This window comes from Emericellopsis cladophorae, assembly GCF_022114955.1.
Source record: "Emericellopsis cladophorae strain MUM 19.33 chromosome Unknown NODE_36_length_232396_cov_119_016030, whole genome shotgun sequence".
NCBI classification, from domain to species: Eukaryota; Fungi; Ascomycota; class Sordariomycetes; order Hypocreales; family Bionectriaceae; genus Emericellopsis; species Emericellopsis cladophorae.
The window spans coordinates 1-18262 of record NW_026250961.1 but is presented as its reverse complement, the minus strand read 5'-3'; the positions used below and the strand labels follow the sequence as shown (position 1 = coordinate 18262).

At 55.6% G+C, this 18262-nt stretch overlaps 7 protein-coding genes across 7 annotated transcripts; 5 read left to right on the top strand and 2 right to left on the bottom strand.

Annotated features, from left to right (window-relative positions):
* Positions 1 to 155: 155 nt before the first annotated feature.
* On the top strand, positions 156 to 2427 carry J7T54_000034 (Translocation protein-like protein; the record flags this gene model as incomplete). Its single annotated transcript, XM_051507777.1, has 4 exons — positions 156 to 185; positions 249 to 560; positions 614 to 2216; positions 2267 to 2427. The coding sequence occupies 4 exons, from the start codon at positions 156 to 158 to the stop codon at positions 2425 to 2427; spliced, it is 2106 nt and encodes a 701-aa protein (XP_051360984.1).
* Positions 2428 to 2772: 345 nt separating this feature from the next.
* Positions 2773 to 4744, bottom strand: J7T54_000033 (uncharacterized protein; the record flags this gene model as incomplete). The annotated part of the gene is made up of 3 exons (XM_051507776.1): positions 2773 to 3863; positions 3923 to 4281; positions 4338 to 4744. The coding sequence occupies 3 exons, from the start codon at positions 4742 to 4744 to the stop codon at positions 2773 to 2775; spliced, it is 1857 nt and encodes a 618-aa protein (XP_051360983.1).
* Positions 4745 to 5564: 820 nt separating this feature from the next.
* On the top strand, positions 5565 to 6532 carry J7T54_000032 (1-acyl-sn-glycerol-3-phosphate acyltransferase-like protein; the record flags this gene model as incomplete). Its single annotated transcript, XM_051507775.1, has 2 exons — positions 5565 to 6279; positions 6333 to 6532. 2 exons carry the CDS (start codon positions 5565 to 5567, stop codon positions 6530 to 6532), a joined length of 915 nt encoding a protein of 304 aa, XP_051360982.1.
* Positions 6533 to 6880: 348 nt separating this feature from the next.
* J7T54_000031 (mitochondrial transport protein-like protein) lies at positions 6881 to 8081 on the bottom strand (the record flags this gene model as incomplete). Its single annotated transcript, XM_051507774.1, has 3 exons — positions 6881 to 7704; positions 7762 to 7895; positions 7978 to 8081. 3 exons carry the CDS (start codon positions 8079 to 8081, stop codon positions 6881 to 6883), a joined length of 1062 nt encoding a protein of 353 aa, XP_051360981.1.
* A 1256-nt stretch (positions 8082 to 9337) lies between these two features.
* On the top strand, positions 9338 to 10966 carry J7T54_000030 (uncharacterized protein; the record flags this gene model as incomplete). The annotated part of the gene is made up of 1 exon (XM_051507773.1): positions 9338 to 10966. One exon carries the CDS (start codon positions 9338 to 9340, stop codon positions 10964 to 10966), a length of 1629 nt encoding a protein of 542 aa, XP_051360980.1.
* Positions 10967 to 11476: 510 nt separating this feature from the next.
* J7T54_000029 (ADP-ribosylation factor 4) lies at positions 11477 to 12079 on the top strand (the record flags this gene model as incomplete). Its single annotated transcript, XM_051507772.1, has 3 exons — positions 11477 to 11535; positions 11591 to 11912; positions 11960 to 12079. 3 exons carry the CDS (start codon positions 11477 to 11479, stop codon positions 12077 to 12079), a joined length of 501 nt encoding a protein of 166 aa, XP_051360979.1.
* A 967-nt stretch (positions 12080 to 13046) lies between these two features.
* Positions 13047 to 17781, top strand: J7T54_000028 (Villidin-like protein; the record flags this gene model as incomplete). Its single annotated transcript, XM_051507771.1, has 3 exons — positions 13047 to 13182; positions 13431 to 17368; positions 17419 to 17781. The coding sequence occupies 3 exons, from the start codon at positions 13047 to 13049 to the stop codon at positions 17779 to 17781; spliced, it is 4437 nt and encodes a 1478-aa protein (XP_051360978.1).
* Positions 17782 to 18262: the final 481 nt, after the last annotated feature.

Sequence of the window (18262 nt, the reverse complement as noted above, 5' to 3'; positions counted from 1 at the left end):
CACGAACGTCATTGCTTGACTTTCAGGACACCTTTGATCTGCCTCCAACGGCTCTGGCGACTCCAGTCTCCCTGCCGCATCTTGACAACTCACCAACTTTCTCGGTTTCCCATCACATTATTCCCGAGCTAGGACTGAGCTGCTCTACCGCAAACATGAGCTCAGACTACTCGTACGATGAACAGGTTCGCGCCGTTGCCCAGGAGCTAGATTCTACCGGAATCCCCCCTCAACTAACATGAACACAGGGCCAGTTCTTCCCGTTCTTCGTCCTCACAGTCACCGGCCTTGTGACCCTGCCATTGACGTATACGCTGTTGCGAAAATCGACAGACGACGAGAGGCTCGCGCCGCGCATCAAGACCGACTACAAACCTCAAGATGGCGATGCCGCCCAGAAACTACGCTCCGCCCACAAGAGGAGGCAAAGAAAGGTCACGAGGGCGCTGGTAACCCTGCTGGGTTGGGCGATCATGGGTGCCATGGTATACCTGATTATGACAACCGCGCGCACGTCGAGCAAGATTTGGAACCCATACGACATCTTGGGCATCGCAGACGTGAGTAACTAGCCCCTCCAGATTGACTCGTCCATCCCTCCTGACCGATTCAGTCCGCTACGGAGAAGCAGATCAAGTCGCACTACAAGCGCCTTTCGCTCAAGTTCCACCCCGACAAAGTGAGGCCCGATGCTGCCAAGAACGAAACCATTGAAACGCTCAACGATTACTACGTCGAACTCACCAAGGCCTACCAAGCTCTCACGGATGAGGAGGTGCGCAACAACTACATTCAGTACGGCCACCCGGACGGCAAGCAGAGCTACAGCATTGGAGTCGCCCTTCCCACTTGGATTATTTCAGACGGCAACGGCAAATACGTTGTCTTGGTGTATGCCATGCTCCTCGGTGTTCTCCTCCCCTACTTGGTAGGCACGTGGTGGTACGGCACACTGCGCAAGTCCAAGGAGGGCGTCCTCATGGAGAGTGCCAACCGCCTGTTCCGTGAATATCGCGAGGAGGCACAGCTTTCTGATGTCATCTACAGCCTGAGCTCGGGCAAGGAGTTCGAGACAGTGTTCGCTGGCGATCAGGCAGACTCGGGCCTATCGAGAATAGAGTCTAGGATCTCTGCCGACAGTGATGCCACCAAGTCTCGATTTGCTTGCGGCTTTAGTGCAAAGGACAAGCAAGCGCTTGAGGACCTGTCCGAGGGACCGAGGCGGAAGGCGCTGGCGCTTCTGTGGGCATACCTAGGCCGCATCCAGCTCGACGACGCTGCTCTGACAAAAGCCAAGTTCGAGGTTGCTCCTGTTGCTCGCGCATTACGGGACGCCTTCTCGGCCATTTCACTGGCCTACGGTAATGTCAAGCCCATCATCGCATCATTCGAGGCCAATCAGTACATCGTCCAGGCTCTTGCACCCGGCGCCTCGCCGCTCTTGCAACTGCCGCATATGGACAACAAAATCGCCTCTGCCATCGAGGGCGACTCGCGAAGCCACCTTAGCGTTCAGCAATTCCTGGGATTGCCAGACGCGGAACGTAAGCGACGGGCGGTGGGCAAGGGTCTCTTGTCAGAGGACCAGTACAAGACTGTCCTTAATGTAGGGAGCCAGCTTCCCCTATTGCACCTCGAGAAAGCATTCTTCAAGGTTACCGGAGAACGCTGCGTCCTCCCTAGCTCCTTGGTTAGTCTCGTTCTGAAGGGCCGTGTCATTCCTCCGGGCACCCAAAATGTGCCAGAGGTCAACGAACTGGACCTCGAGGATGTTGACCCGGCCGAGGATGATCTCGACGCGATCACCGGTCGCAAAACGACAGTCAAGGGCCCCGATGGAAAGCCTATCACGGTTGAGGAGAACAAGGTTCTGCCGCCGTTGACATTTGCGCCATACTACCCTCGCGACACTCCTCCGAAATGGCACGCTTTCTTGAGCGACTCCAAGCAGGGAAAAATGGCTGTGCCTCCATTCACCTTTACACACTTTGACCAGCCGGCGTTTGACGAGCAGGGCAAGCCCACATTTGCCGTGCAGACCCTGAAAGCCCAGTTCGCTGCGCCACCTCAGGCTGGCCAGTACACGTTTGTCTTGCATCTGATCTGCGACTCCTATGTTGGTTTCGACACCCGTGTCGACATTACCATGCACGTGGAGGATGCTGCCAAGGGTAATAAGGTTTCCGACGACGACGATATCAGCGAACCGGATGAGGGTAAACCTACTCCAGAAGACCTATATAGCATGGTGACTGACATTCCACAGATTCCCTCGCTGGCCAGATGCAGGCTCTCAAGGGCGGACAAGCGGCGCCCAAGCCTCGTAAGAAGAAGGCCGTTGACGACTCTGAGGAAGAAGACAGTGATAGTGAGGAAGAGGATGACGATACCAGCGCAACCAACACGGATACGGAGGACGAGTCGTAGGATGAGCATTGAAGAAAGAAAGGTCGGCGCCGGAGTGAAGGGACTTTTGCACCTGGGATGGATACATCATGGCATTGTGGTTTCTGCTAGGGGAGAGCAAAAGATTTTGAGCGAGCCCCCGCTGCCTAGGACATGCGTGGTTGGCTGGCTGGGAGTTTAAAGGTAATGGGATTCTGGTCAAGTACATATTTACTCCATTCTCGTGGAAATGATGACCATGCTTGATGATCACCTTTTCTATATTCTTTATGTACACCGATAAACCTCGCTCGTAGACGGCCTATTACCACATTCCCCTCGCAAGAGAGACGACGTATACGCGAGGGCTCTATATAAAGCATGCATCTAGCACACCCGCACTCCACATATCTCGACACCCTTGCCCTCGACTTTAGCCAGCCTGTCAAAATACACCCTCATCAGGTCCTTGACAAACGTCGCATCGGCATCACTCCATACATCCAGTCCCATGTTTTCGACTGATCGACTGTCCACCATGACAGCACGTGGCTGCAGACGACTGTCACCGAGGAGCGCGTCGCCCTCCTCTGTAGGTGTGCCGCTGTGCTCGTTGTCGGGGTACGCCTCATCCACTTCTTCGATGATATCAGACATGACGGAGAGTATCTGCGTCGTGAGACGGTGAAAGTAGGCAACGATGGCCAGCTCAACGCGCGCTTCGTCCGCCTCGGCGGACAGCATCGACTTCTGGTGACGCAGGGCAGCCAGGGATGCTAGTGACTCGTATGTAGGGTCTGAACGAGACGTGGGCATCGTCATGGTGGGCGTGTGCGGCGTGAGGTCGGCGAGCAGTGCGGTGTCGCGGGAGGTCTCTTCCTGCTCCTCGGAGTGGAGTTGCTCGCCGGCCGAAGCCCACCACATGTAGCCGTTGTAGGCGAGAGCGGCCCAGCTGAGCGGTTCAATGACCTTGTCGAAAGAGTCGTCGGCGTGGTCAAAGTGCCGAGTTGAGCGGTTGGAGTGGCTCGTTGACGCACGCACTCCGTTGGGGGACAACGGGGTGTCGGCGAGCTGGAAGAGGCCGGCACGTAGAGTGTTGAAGCGACGCAGATCACGCTGGGTTGCGCGAACGGGCACTCCCTTGGGGCACTCGACTGTAGGCCACACTTTGTCCTTGGCGTGGCTCGAATGCTCGGGGGGCATGGTGATGAGCATGTCCCAGAGCGTGTCTTTCATAGCTAGGATAGAGTCGGTCGTGCAGGCAACCCAGCCAGTTCCGGTCTCATCGTCCAAGTCGTCGTCGTCAATGGCGTGTTCGCTTTGTCCTCGTCGTTTCAGAGCTTCATAGTCTTCTGTCAAAAAAGGGATGTCATGCACGCCAATGGTAAAAAGAGGTCTCAGTCGTTGCGTAGGCGAGTGCTCGGGGAGTATATTCGTGAGAGATAGAGGGACGTTTGAGAGAATGGACAAGTTGTACACTGTTTCGGTTAGCCAGGGGAGAGCAGCGTCCGGAGCGCGAAGGGCTGACCAAAGTCACAGATCTCCTGAACAGGTGCATGGCAAGAGATGAGGATGCGCTGCCTTAGCAACGCGGCTCTGTGGATTGGGAAGATCAACGGTCCATACTTGTCTAACAAGCTCGTCAGTCTCCAGGCTGGGTGATACGGCGATAGCCTGTGCTCCGCTGGGGCGAGAGACGCGCCGTCCGAGCCTGAGCGGTTTCTGTAGTGACCCTTCCTCTGGGGTTGCTCATTAGGCTCGGAGAACGTAACAGCGGGTGTCGTGATGGGTGTCTCCCCAGACGTGGCCGGGGGTTTCGGATCGTCTTTTTCAAGCTTATTCGACTTCCAGTAGGTGTCGAGTAATTCTGTGTTGGTGCGATCCTTGGCCAATTCGCTGCACTGAGTTAGCTGAAGCTCGGTTGACTATCACACGGGGGCTGCTGTGCTTACTTGGCTAGACCCTTCAGTCCTTGTGCATGTCTCCAGGCGCGTCCCAATCGTCCGTAACTCAATGGTACCAGCACTCCAACGGCGATCATGCGCGCGTGCCTCGACTCCTCCTCTTCACAGGGCACATTGATAAAGGCGCTGAGACCCGCATGCGCGCCCTCGTGCACAAAGTAGATGAGATCCTCCGAGACTGTGTGTAGCCCAGAAGGAAGAGATTTATATTCGACTCGTCCATCGACATTAACACCGGGCACAGTCTGCTGCCAGGCGATCGTGTAGCCTTTCTTGACATCAAAGTCTATAAGGAATAGAGCGTCGATTGGGGGGGGATCGGGCGGGTGGCTGGAACTCCCGGCTGGAGGGAGAGATATAGTAAGGGGTGACTGCCCTCGGCGACTCGAGGTCATGATGGCGAGCTAGCTAGATGTCGAGGCGCATGATCTAGCTGCGAATACTATGGTGGAGGGTCTCGTCGGATTACGGGGTCATTCGGGTCAGGCGCGCTGGCTGATCGCGATCGATCCTCGTAGACGATGGGTGTGACCGTGCAGATGAACAATATGGCAAGGTAGCTTCGTCATACAGTGAGTAGATCTGCCCTCAAATCGATCGTGTCTTTGATGGTGAGCTGCTCTCTTGATGGGGGTGGAGGCGACCCTGATGATTCCCCTGTTCAGTCCACTATCTTATCGGGCGGCACCCGCCATCAGCTTGGCCTACACGTGATACCCTAGTCAGACACCATGAGCGGCACTATGGGCGCTCCTTCGTCAGGTGTGACTTAGACTATGATCGCGGCCCGAATGAGGCGGTCTTCTAATAAATTCGCGACCCCTGAGGTCTGGAGGCTACAAGTAACACATCCACTCCAATGACCACCATTATTCAAGTATGAATGCCGATGCTTGGTGTAAGTTGGTTAGAGTGTGGGCCTTGAATGACATGTGTCAGTGACGTCTGGCGGGCTGTTTGGTGGGGTCACGCTCACCGCCCGTGCCCGCGCAAACGGCGACCTGAAAGCTGGACCGAGACTGATGTCCTCCTGCCTCCATCGACCCCACCACCTACGACGTCGCGTGGCTGTTTTCCTCTCTCTCGTCCAGCTGTCATTACTTCTTCACAGTCGTTCCTTTGACCAGGACATGTTTTTGTCTTGACGAACTCAACTTCATCTGTGAAGCAGTAACACGGCGCGTGTCGCCCCCCGAAGTTGCACCAGCTACTGCCATGTCCTTCACCAGCGCCCTTTCGACGGGCCTACTTGGCTACCTCGCCCTCACAGTCGCGATGTATGCGCTCTCCTTTGTCGTGCCGAAAGCTGGGTTCGCCGCCCGTGTCCTGGCTTCGTATGCGAATCTCATCGTCGCCGCCGTGTTCGGCGTGCTGTCCTCGATCGTCCTCACCCTACTCGGCTACCAGCAAATCTCGCAATGGGCGACGGCGCGATTCTTCCACTTTACAATGTACTGGTCGACGGGTGTATGCTTCACGGTCGACGATCCCAAGGACATCCTCGGCACGACCCGCCCCGCCGTCTTCATCGGGAACCACCAGACGGAGCTGGATGTGCTCATGCTCGGGGCTATGTTCCCCAAGTACTGCAGCGTCACAGCCAAGTCCTCGCTCAAGAAGACGCCCTTCTTGGGATGGTTCATGAGCTTGAGCGGCAGCATCTTCATTGACCGTAAGAACGCCAAGGATGCCCGCGAGGCTATGAAGGGCGCCGCAGATGAGATTCGCGCCAAGAAGCAGAGCGTGTACATGTTCCCTGAAGGTACAAGGAGCTATGCCAAGGATCCCACGCTGCTCCCCTTCAAGAAGGGGGCCTTCCACTTGGCAGTGCAGGCTGGTGTGCCGATTGTGCCCGTGGTAGTCGCCAATTACAGCCATGTGCTCTTCGTCAAAAATCTGCTCTTCAGGTCGGGCAAGATTCCTATTAAAGGTGAGTCGTTGGTTTTGCTTTGAACATCATCTCGGAAGACTAACGTGCCATAGTTCTTGACCCTATCCCTACCACTGGCCTTACCGCTGCCGACGTCGACGAGCTGACCCGTACCACCCGTGAGAAGATGCTCCATGAACTCGTCGCGCTGTCCGAAAAAGCCCAGGGTCGTCCCATGGCTGTCCCCGCGAATATTGATTCAGCGTCAAAGGCGGTTGCGTCTGGAATTGACACGACGGTTGGTTCCCTGTAGATCATGGGGTCCAGAGAGGCCGTCGCATCTGCCGTGGTCCAGAGTAGACGAATGATGTGTATACAGTATGAGGGAAAACGGCGGATGGTTCACGGATGGGAGGAGTTGGTTCATTTGACGGGTAAACTCATGCGATACCCCATAGAGCGGCGGCATTTGTCATTATTCACCTTTTACATATAGTGCTGCGAAGTATTTCACATTGTCGATCCACGTGGTGGCGGTTGCCGTGCCGTGCTCGGCTGGAGACAGTGGCCAGTCACGAAAGCAAAGCCCAACCTTCGAAGACATCGCGCAGTTCAACATGTCGATGGGGCATTCGCTTAGTTCTATTCTGCCGCCGATGCTCTACAAACCGCGATTGAAGATGACCTTGCCGTCTACGCCGCCTTTGCCGTGGAATTCGGGCTCCAGCTTGTCTGCGCTGATTTCCTGCTGCTGAGGGAAGACAGCCAGGGCCAATGGCAACGCGCAGAACGAAGTCGCAGCAATCAGACCCAGATTGAGGCCTATTGGGAGCGCAGCCCTGGCCCTAGGTCGTGCCTTGAAGAATTCCTTCTCCAGAATGTTCTTGTACCAGTTTGCCTTGGACTCAATGTAGTAGAGACCCATGGCTGGCAGAATCATGATGGGGCTGTTGTTGAAGACACGACTGGCAGCCGTCTCGTACACAGCCAGCTTCGCGGCCTTCTGACTCCTGCCCAGCGATGGGACATCGCGCTCTGACTTGCTTTCCTCCTGCAGCTTCTTCTTCTCGGCGTCGGAGAGCACCGGCTTCACGTCGATGCCAGTGACGATCTCTCCGCGGCGCATAAGGTACGCATTCAAGGCACCAGCTGACGCGACCGCAGCAAAGGGCACCAGTCTCTTCAAGATGTTGCGCGCACCCGGCGACACCTTGAGTCGCGGCACGACGGCATTCAGACCCAGGGCCACAGAGCAAGACGCGCTGACCGCAACGGCATACGACTTGGCCATGTCTGCCGTGGTCATTGGCGAGGACTTGTTGGCATTGGCGGTGTTAATGGCGACGTTGAGACTCTGGTTAGCGACTTGCCAGCCGACGGTGCCCAAGGTCGAGAGCCCAGGCTGCAGCATGCCCGCAGTGACGACGAGGTTGGACAAGACAAAGGACGACATTCGGAAGGGCAGAAGGACGGGCTCGCCGGTATCTGCCACACGCGAAGATCAGTGGAGGCTCGATTTGGCCCGTTGCTCTGCGATCGTACCGGGGTGAAGAGTCGAGTCGACGACCTTTTTGGCGTGCCACAGCTCCGGCGACATGTTTTCGATCTTGCCAGTCTTGTAATCCGTCACCAATCGCTTCGCCTTTTCCAAGCCAGAGGAGCCAGCAAAGAGTGTGCTTGATCGTGTTAGCGTCTTGTCGCAAGTGGTCGCGCGCGCCGATCGATCATCACAGCCGCCGGGCCGGTGCTGTCTCTCACCTGGGATCCGTCATGCCGACCGAATGCCTCACTCGGCCCATGTACGTCTTCAGATCATACTGCGACTGCGGCAGCTCGCGGCTCCCAGGCAACGACGCCGACATCTTGCTGGTCGGTCTGTATGGCGGGCGCTGGCGCACGCGTCCAGAGGTTCGAAGGAGAGCGGTAGGTTTTCGCCGGCGAAAAAAAATAAAAAAATTAAGGACAGTCTAACTCAAAGACGTTGCCGGCTTATCGAGAGCGCGACAGCAGCGAGTGGCTGGCAATGGGCAAAAGAAGCGAGCGGTGAAGTACCTATGTGACGGCTGGACGCTGTGCCGCCAAAAGATTGTCAAAAAGGCGACGATAAGCGGACCCCACACCGACTTCGGCGGTGACTGCCACTCGAAACACTATCTAGCGCTAGCCCCTTTCAACGAGTCAACGGAGCAAATAACAGTACTAATCACCAAGGTATTATGAAATTTCATTGTGTGCAATGTAAAGTACAACTGATTGAACTCGAGAGCCTGTCGTTTGGATTCAACTTCCGCGTTGTGGCCTTGGTACACTTTCTACCGGTATGCTTCTATCATCCAGTGTGATGATATCAACAATCAAGGGGAAAAGGGGTAGGGTCTGGGCGCAACAACAACAATTACTACTACCACTACTAGGACACCTAACACTATTCTACAGATCGACCGCGCAACCTTGTGCTGCGACTACTAGTTGATGTTTCTATTAAAGCGATTTCACTTAGATATTCGCGCTGTTGCTTCATCAACTCTAGGGATGCTCAATGCACCTCGAACAGATTCTAGATTCGAGGCTCAAGAAACATTGTCCAAGTCGCTCTCGACGGTAGGAACTTTCAGGGTAGGTCTTATGTCACAGGCGAGTCCTTAAAGTGGCCTCTGACGCGATGCTAAACAAACATCAGTTGATTTCCGCCCACGGTCGCTCACTTCTTTTTCGTCTGAGGTTTGTGATCAATACTCACAAACAATGGCAGGGCAACAAATCGATAAGCGCCTGTTCCCCTCCTTCTCCCAGCTGTCTATCGAAACCTTTCCCTGTGACACGACTGTTCATTGCCCTCACGATCCCCCGTTCTAACAAACCAATCAATCTCAGCAAGCCACAGATACCCACACACCCTATCATTACCCAGCTCACCTTGGCCTTGGTTTATTTCAAAACTTTCAGAAGCTTAGACACTGGTAGCCCTGAAGGCATACACAGCATCAGCCTCTCTTTGGGCCGGCGTGCAAGGCCTCGAACCACGCTCACTCAAATGTCTCCTACCGACAAAGTATGCCTCTTGCTTTCACTTGTCTCTTCAACGCTAACTTGCCCAAAGAGCACTCCTAGAACCAATATGGCCAAAGGATCGAAGCCAAGCCCCCGATTGGCCGTCAGTGCTGCCATCAACGGCGCAAGTGAATGGCTAGCTATGCCGACCAACGTGGCAGCTGCATCGATCACGGCGTACACAACGCCAATCTTGGAGGAGAAACAGCAGGATCTGACTCCCCGACTGGGATTTTCGCCAGACAATTCTGGCCCAAACTGCTTTGGTGATGATCAGTGCACAAGCAAGCATCTTTCCATCCCTATCACTGCGAAATCCGTCATCGTTAGATCAACCCATTCGGACATTGGTGATAAATCCTCGGATGGCCATATACATGATGCGTCAAACGAAACACAAAGTTTGCAGCTCAAGCCGGAGTCCTCAACAGCCGTATATTCCTACAAAGATGATCAGACTTTGTTTGAGCATGAATGTCAGGGAAGTCCCGAGACATGGTCGTTGAACAGCGACAATAGGGACGATGAGTGTTCTCTCAAGGCTGACGGACTTGATTCATGGGGCAGCAATGAATTGCAACCAAACTCGGCGCATTTTGTACACGCATGGCTCCATGCAATTCGCGTCTCGAAGCACCCTGATCCCACGGTCAAATTTAGCGATCCAGAAACGCAGTATCAGCCCATTGACACAGAATCGGGCGAACTTTTGCAGCAGTGCGAGTACCCCAGCACGGTACCTTCCCCTGACTTGGATGGGGATGCGGAAATGCAGTGGAAGCGCCTAAATATGACATCTGCCCTCCACATCAGGCGAGAACTTGAAGTCAAAAGAAGAGTGGACTACCAGAATCGCCAGAGAGAGATTGATGAAGAATGGGCTCGACTTGAAGCTGAGGGCACCCCTACTCCCGAGTGGCCAGTGTCAGATTATCCTATTCGACCGGCTGCAATCGGAGACACAGCGCAGATTGCAGAGATCATGACGATGGAGAGCCAGGCTGAGAAGGCGCCCCAGATCATCGCATCGGCTCCGATCACTGCCGAAGACGTCCGCTACATCTTCGAGGAGAGCATCCGCAACTACCGGCCTTTTGTTGTCGCTTTCCAGGAGGATGTCTTGCTGCATCTCCACAACTGGCCCAAGGGCGGTGGAAAGGCCCATGAAGAGTATGTCAAATTCCGAGCTGCCCAGCCATGCGAGGCAGAAAAGGTGGTAGGATTCGCGTTCGTGGATGAGGCACGGGTAGGTTTTCTGAAAACACCATGCCCTGCGTCCCGCCACTCGGGTCAGATTCGTGTCGTGGTACACCCAGAATATCGCCGTCAGAAGATTGGCCAGAGCTTGCTTGACTGTGTCTTGACGAGGGTCATCACAGGGTATCAGGGCCAGATCGACTACAAGTGGCAATGTGAAGACGAGAGATCCATCTATTCGCGGATGCGGAACTTCAACGTCCGCGACTATGCCCATCTGTTTGTGGAGGTACTTGTGCACCGCTGCGAGGTGGCAAACGGGGCCTGCAAGTCTGAACTGCTGGAGAGGCTCGACTTTGAAAAGGTCGCTCACCTCGACATGGTTGTGCGCACCGATCGTGGGAGCGACAGTGCCTGGCTCGATCTGCAGCTGTGGCAGTTGAAGACGCGCGTAGTTGTGCGCGACAAAGCTCCTGGGACTTACTTGGAGGATGTGTAATCGCTTGTACGATGGAGGTTGGACGTGGTGGGAAGATTATGTACACTGATCTGTGTTTGAGGATTAACATGAAGGCGCGGAGCGAAAGTTGCTTGTCAGTGTCAGCTTGTTATGAGATGTACCGTTAGGGATTGTTGCTTGAGATCTCCGGGCAATGGAAAACACTTGGCTCGTATTGATATACTTCCATGTTATCAATACTGCTCACAAAGAATTTAGACCTTTTCAAGGTCTCTGCGAACTCTGCTGTCCAAATGTTGATCCCCTTGCCCGGGTTGAGTGTTGTTGGCCTGCAGGTCGAGGTTCAGGGTAAGACACAGCAGCCTGACGCGGAACGTTACGTCCAGTCTTCTGATACGACAGAGAAGGCATTCGTCAGTCCTCAATCACTCATAGCACAAAACGTCCGGCGTTCAAATTGATTTGCCAAATCCATCTTCATTCGTAGAAATCTCAGCTGTCCACGTGCTGAAGTCCCGATTGCCCCGCGCACCAACCCAGTGAAGCAGGATGCTGTCGATTCTCAGAAAAGCGCGGCTCAAGGACAAGGAGATGCGCATCCTCATGCTGTAAAGTCGCACATGAAGCCCATCCGCTCTAGCACTCGACTGACCCGGGTGCCAGTGGCCTTGACAATGCCGGCAAGACTACAATTGTCAAGAAAATCATGGGGGAGGACGTGAATACAGTCAGTCCAACCTTGGGCTTCATCATCAAGACCATCGATTACGACGGGTACAAGCTCAACATATGTGAGGGCCCACCCAGACACGCGGATGTGCAGCGTCTCACTCTAGCAGGGGATGTCGGCGGACAGAAAACGCTGCGGTCGTACTGGCGGAATTACTTTGAGAAGACGGATGCGTTGATCTGGGTGGTAGATGCAACAGATCGACTCAGGACCGAAGATTGTCGCGAGGAGCTCCACGGTTTGCTCCAAGAGGAGGTAGGTTTGCAGGCGAAAGTTCATATACGCTGGGCTGACAACCACAGCGTCTGGCTGGGGCCAGTCTACTAGTATTCGCCAACAAGACAGACGTCGCCGGTTGTATGGACGAGAGAGAGATCATGACTGTGAGCACCGTCATGGTCATGTTTGAGTTTGTGGGATAAATAGCTGACGATGCAGGCACTCGATCTAGAGTCGATACGGACACATGGGTGGGAAGTTATGCAGTGCAGCGCCATGTCTGGGAAAAATCTCAAGGAAGGCCTTGCGTGGGTTGTTGCGGACGCCAAAAAGAGGCTGTTCCTCTACTGAGGCTCCCCCTGACATTCTTGTTGTCTCACGTCCAGCTAGTCTGATTGTGGTCTGGCCTTTATGACGGTCGCCATGAGGGGTTTTCACTGATTGACCCGAAACCATGGCAGACTTTGCTGGGCGAGCATGAGTGGAACAAGGAATATCACTTGCTTGGGCCAATAATGACGGATAACCGGGACATATTAGACTTCGATGGTCAGATATTGACGACGACATCGGGGCAACGATCGCAACGCGGGGTTTGTTGGCTGTGTTTACTCGGCGCAGCGCAAGTAAACAAAGCGCCACGGGACCAACCGGTCCCAATCGCCTTACGTTAGGGAACTGTCTCCATATGGAGCAAATCCGCAGGGTTGAACGCAAGTACTGGCTTGAATAGGTGCAAGAGCCAATAATGCATCGAATGACAGCAAGGAGCACATAAAGATGAATTCACTTCATGCACAATACATGTGTCTTGATTCAATCCAGGCTGGTCGCAGGTTCAGCGGCCTTGGTAAGGTACCAGGTAGCCAGCCGTTGGTGGGCTGTTGGCGGGTTATTAGGTACCTAGGTAGTTAGCGTCCTGTGCCTGGACTGGAGCGGCCACCTCCAGTCGCCGGACGTCACCAAAAGACAAGGGCGGAAGTGCCTGAACATTGCAGGCTGGCCTGTCTCACCCACGTGCGTACAAGTACATTTTTCGTACTCTTTATACCAGTATCCTTCGCTTTCTCACTCCTGGACGGTCAACGATTTGATTTACAGTGGTAGATCACGACCTTTGCAGGACATCTTCAGCACACGCGGTCCTTGTCATGCCGAGCCGCCATTGCGATGTCAGACGAAGTTTCCCAATTCCTCGAATCTGTCGAGCGCCTTCGAGGCCAGCAAATTGAAGAAGACGAGGTCCGCGCCCGTGAACTAGAAGAGTATCTGGCTGCCAAGCGAGAGCGTCAGGCCCGAAGAGAAGGTGCGTAATAATCTCCTTGATACCCATATCCACCGCATGGTATGGCATAGCCCATGACACACCTCCGTCTGGCAAGCGTAGTTAGTTGCTGGGGTGGCGCGCTCATGTCGGCGGCCCTCCAGACTTCTGCTACACTTGTTGCGCATTCACTTTCGTGCGACATGTGCGCCCACTTTCCTGACCATTTTCGTCCGGACTCTCAGTGCCATTGTTTATACCAGAGCGAAGCTAATGCCCTTGACGCGCAGAACGCGCCAGGTCGATATCTCCACAGAAATCCTCGCCAGCAAACACGCCGTCACCACGATCGAGTCGCCAGACCTCACGAGTCGGGGAACCACCACGGGTCGATTTGCCGGCCGCTCTTGAGGACTCGACGGAACTATCCTTCGCCTACACAGAAGGCGATTCGGAAAACATGGCCTTTTCGTCCCCTACAAAGGAGAACGAGTCACCTGCCGATGCCGACAAGCGAAGCACACCACCTGCGCGCTCCAACGCATTGTCGTGGCAGAGAAGACCGACATCACGAGGCGGTACCAGGCCTCTGAGCATGGTTGCCGCCCAAAACGCAACCCAGAGGTCCCTTGTAGGGTCGCCAGAACCCGCGCCACTCTCAGCAACCGAACCCAGCTTCTCGAGGGACCAGATTGCGCAAAACCTCCTGGCCAAGGACCCGTCCTGGTTTCGCCAGACCTCTGATAGGGGACAGGGTTCAGCAGCATACAGGCGCAATCAGGTGGAGGATGACGAGCGCTCAGATGTGAGCTCGGGCAGGGCTCAGCTGCCTGGTATGTCTGACACTACCAGAGAGCGATCGACGTCGGCCACTAGCTCGACAACGACTGTGACCGCTCGCGAGGGGCTGGCTTCGCCCCTCCCTATATCTGAGTCCAGTTTCGACAGGTCTTTCGAGCCGTCTTCCGATGAGCTCCCACTCAAATCGCCAACCGAGTTGCCCTCAAGCCGACCCACTTCACCTACCAAAGGAATGGGTGGCTTCGTTCAGAGTGCTATGATGAAAAGATCTGACAGCGTGAAACGGTGGAGTGTACAAACGTCTGGCCTTACGAGAGCAGACACGGTCACCCCAAGCCGCAATGGCACCGGCCGTGATCGACCTACGTTTCCCCGCAGCCATTCCAAGACCCCGAGCTTGAGTCGACCAACCTCGCAGCACGGCGAACGACAAGCCAGTAGCGGAGACACCACTGCAGTGTCAGAGGTGACCTCGCCAGCGGGGACAGAGGGCGATTCCCACACCAACGATACTGCAGTACCTGTGAGCCCCTCCAAGACCATGGACACGAGGAGGTGGAGTCCGACCAAATCGAGCTGGCTAGAGACGGCCCTCAACAGGCCCGAGTCGCCAAAGCCCCAGCCCAAGCCTCAGACACCGAGCCAACCAGCTTGGAAGGAACAGTTGAACCGAAAGGCTGGCAGTACCGCAGAGAACGACACTGGGCGCCCTGCATCAGTGTCTCATCGCCATCAGGTCAGCATCGGCGGTCTTCTGAGGTCTTCCCCTATGGGTACTGGAGTCAAGTCCAACACGACTGACCTTGGAGGCATCTACTCGCCACCAGCTAGAGGCAATAGGCCATCGTTGGGCCCCAGAATCCCCTCGAAGCCCTCACACATCAAAACTGAGGCCAAGCAAGAGCCACAGGCTGCGGCTAGCGGGGACGATGATTCTGCCGAGCCTCTGGCAGCTGAAGGATCCACGCCCGTGGCTAAATCACCCGCTCCTAAGCCGAAACCCCAGACGCCCCCCAAGGACTTTCGAGCAAATCTTCGGCAGCGGCCTACAGATTCTGGCCGCTCACAAGCTGCCGAGCCAGAGTTCAAAAACGCCCTTGGCAACTTGCGTCGAACCAAGACCCAGAATTACGTGGCTCCGGATGAGCTCAAGGGTAACATCCTTCGAGGCAAGAACGCGCTCAACGTAACAGATGGACCACAAAAGTCAGTGCGCAAGGATGAATTCAAGGATGCAATTCTTAAGAAGAAGGAAGACTTTAAAAAGGCACAGCATGAGGGGAAGGGTGTTACCCGAACCCCTGTAACTGATGCCAATAAACCCCTGCCAGAAGGACTAGCACGTCGAAGCGAGCTTGGTAAGCTTCCAAATGCTAGAGGCAATACCACAGGGTCGGGAAACTCCGACGCTCCCAAGCCCTCCCCCGCGCCGAAGCCATCGTCAGTATCGTCACTAGGGGCCTCGTCACCTCAGGCGCAACATGTGACGAGCCCTTCTCCCGAGCGTCTCACAAGGGTCTCTACGGAACCCGCTGCAAGCCCTTCTGACCCGACCACCCGTCGCGTACCAAGTCTTCCAAAAGAGACCAGCGCGCCGTCGTCCCTTCAAGGCCGTGTCGGAGGCGGCAAGTTGGCCGATCGATTCAACCCTGCACTGGCGGGCATACTCGCGAGAGGGCCACCTCCCGCGTCCTCTGAAGGATCGAGAGAGTCTCGGAACGCAACCGAGGCGACACCGACCAGTGGTCCTGATGAACCATCAAAGCCTGGACCTCAACTGACACACATGACTAAGGGTCGTGCGCGCGGCCCTAAGAGGAAAGCACCCACGACCGCAGCGTCTACTCAGCCGCAAAAGGCACCAGAGGTCAAGTCGCATCAGCAAGACCATTCTGAGTCTGGCCCCGAGGAAGCTCGCACACCTGTGCGAGCTCTGCCAGTTCCTCCACAAAGCCACGGGACAAAGTCGACTTCGCCAAAAGTAGCGCCGAAGCCTTTAACTAAACCTTCTGTCAGCAGGACACCGGAGAAAGTCTCGCCTCAAGGTCGCCCGACGCCTCTGAGTATCGGCACCAGGACCCCTGATGCAGGACCAACTCGCGTCCTTCCAATCCGCGGCCAACCCACCGGAGCCGACAAGCCTACAGCTGCGCCCGTGTCGCCAATCAAACCCCACAAGACTGGAGGTGATGTGTCGCAGCCGGAATCACCGCGTAAGCTCGACATGAATCGCATGTCCAGGTTCCTGGACGACTCTGCTGTCCGCAGCCGTGCGGACTCTGTTCCCCAGCCGATCAGGATGACTCACCAGCGTACTGGCTCGAGGTCACCGACCAAGGTTGAGCGCCCGCTGGAGCCACAACCGCTGTCGCCCACCAAGGTGGACCGCGAGCACACAGTGCCTGTGCGAAGTGCGGCTTCGCGATTTGGTGGCGGTGTCAAGTCGCCCTCTAGCACCCGCGAGTCTCCCCCTGAAACCTTTGATCGGGACTTGCTGCCTAGTATGTCGAGATCGCCGGGATCACCCACGCGAGCACTGCCTACTCCAACGGCTGCGAGCGTGCGTTCTCCTATCAGCAGATCGCCGGTTCGCTCGCCCACTAAGGCCAGCAGTGAACTGTCGACCATATTGACACAGTTCTTCGGGCCTGGTCGCCCTCAACAGAACTGCAAATTCGATGCAGCTGAGCTTTTGGCCTCGAAGTCTAATGGTCATGGTAAAGTCAAGACCTTGGATGTACGAATGGTCCAACTCTCAGGGGAGGGCAAGACGCTTGATATACAGCAACAGTTTGAACGAACGCTATTCGAAGATGAAATGTACATCTGCACACATGATTTTATGAGTGAGTCAGGGGCTCAGACCCTAAACGTCTATTTCTGGGTGGGCGACGGAGTTCCTCGCGCGACAGCAGATGACGCACAGCTCTTTGCACAAAGAGAGGCAAAGTCAAGGGGCGGAAGGATGGTCAGACTTACACAAGGAAGCGAGACTTCAGAGTTCCTGCAGGCCTTGGGCGGAGCCATTGTTGTTCTACGAGGCTCGAGCAATAACTTCGAACCCACTGCCAAGAGGATGCTATGCGGTCGACGCCATCTGGGGGAGGTCGTCTTTGACGAGGTCGACTTCCTCCAGAGCAGCCTCTGTGCTGGGTTTCCTTACCTAATTACTGAGGCTGGCAAATGCTTCTTGTGGAAGGGCAAAGGAAGCGCCGTCGATGAACTCAGTTGCGCACGACTCATCGGCATGGAGCTCTCGCCCTCGGGCGAGCTCGTCGAGTGCGACGAAGAGTCTGAACCAGACGCTTTCTGGAACCTGTTCGCCCCAGGCACGAAGCCTCATTCGGCTGATCACTGGAGACTGAAGCCAAAGTATGAGAAATACGGCGGCAGACTGTTCTGCTCTGATGCCGATTCGCGCCAGCAGGTAAGGCAGCTTGGCCCGCGTTGACGTTCCGTGCTAACGCGACCTCATAGATCTACGAGATTTCGCCATTCAGCCAGGCCGATCTTCTGTCCACACACATCTATGTGCTCGACGCCTTTTTCGAGATGTACGTCATAGTTGGCTCCCGCACAGGGTCCAACTTCGCGTCGTTCCGCAACGCTCTCGAGTTTGCACAAGAATACGCGATCCTTGCCGCCAGCATGGAGGACAGGCCCTTCGTGCCCACCAGCACGGTGGTCCTGGAGGGTGTGCCCCGAGACTTGAAGAGGGTTTTCCGCAAGTGGGAAGACAAGCGCAGCCCGACTGTGATGAAAGAGACTGGCGGGTTGCGCAGAGGGAGGAGTCTGAGGGTTGTACCCCTGACGCAGGCGTTGCAGGCGCTCAATGAGTGAGTGAGTACGTCTGCATGTGCACGAACGCGAAAAAGTTTTATATGAGCCTCATGTTGGATGGATGGATGTATGTATTTAGGGGGGTGGCTAAAGCATTGGCGCTGGCGGGGCTGCATGTACACAAGGGGCAGGACATCTTGTTTTATATCCATGAAATTAAATTCTTCTGATCGGGCGCTCCTTTCACACAGGTCATGTTCATTCACGGCACGCTGTCGTCTGCTCGTTATAAGCAGGGCGACAACATGAGACGGTCCAGTCACTGACGGCCTCGCTGCCACACCCAGCCACTTCACCCTCAGATCGCCTCTATTTATTCCACAATCATCGGAACAGACTCAGACCTCTCTCCATTCTTCCTTGGTCTCCAAACGCATGCGACCAACCGCAACTGAGTTGTTCCTGGGCGGGGGGGGGGGGGGGGGGGGGGGGGGGGGGGGGGGGGGGGGGGGGGGGGGGGGGGGGGGGGGGGGGGGGGGGG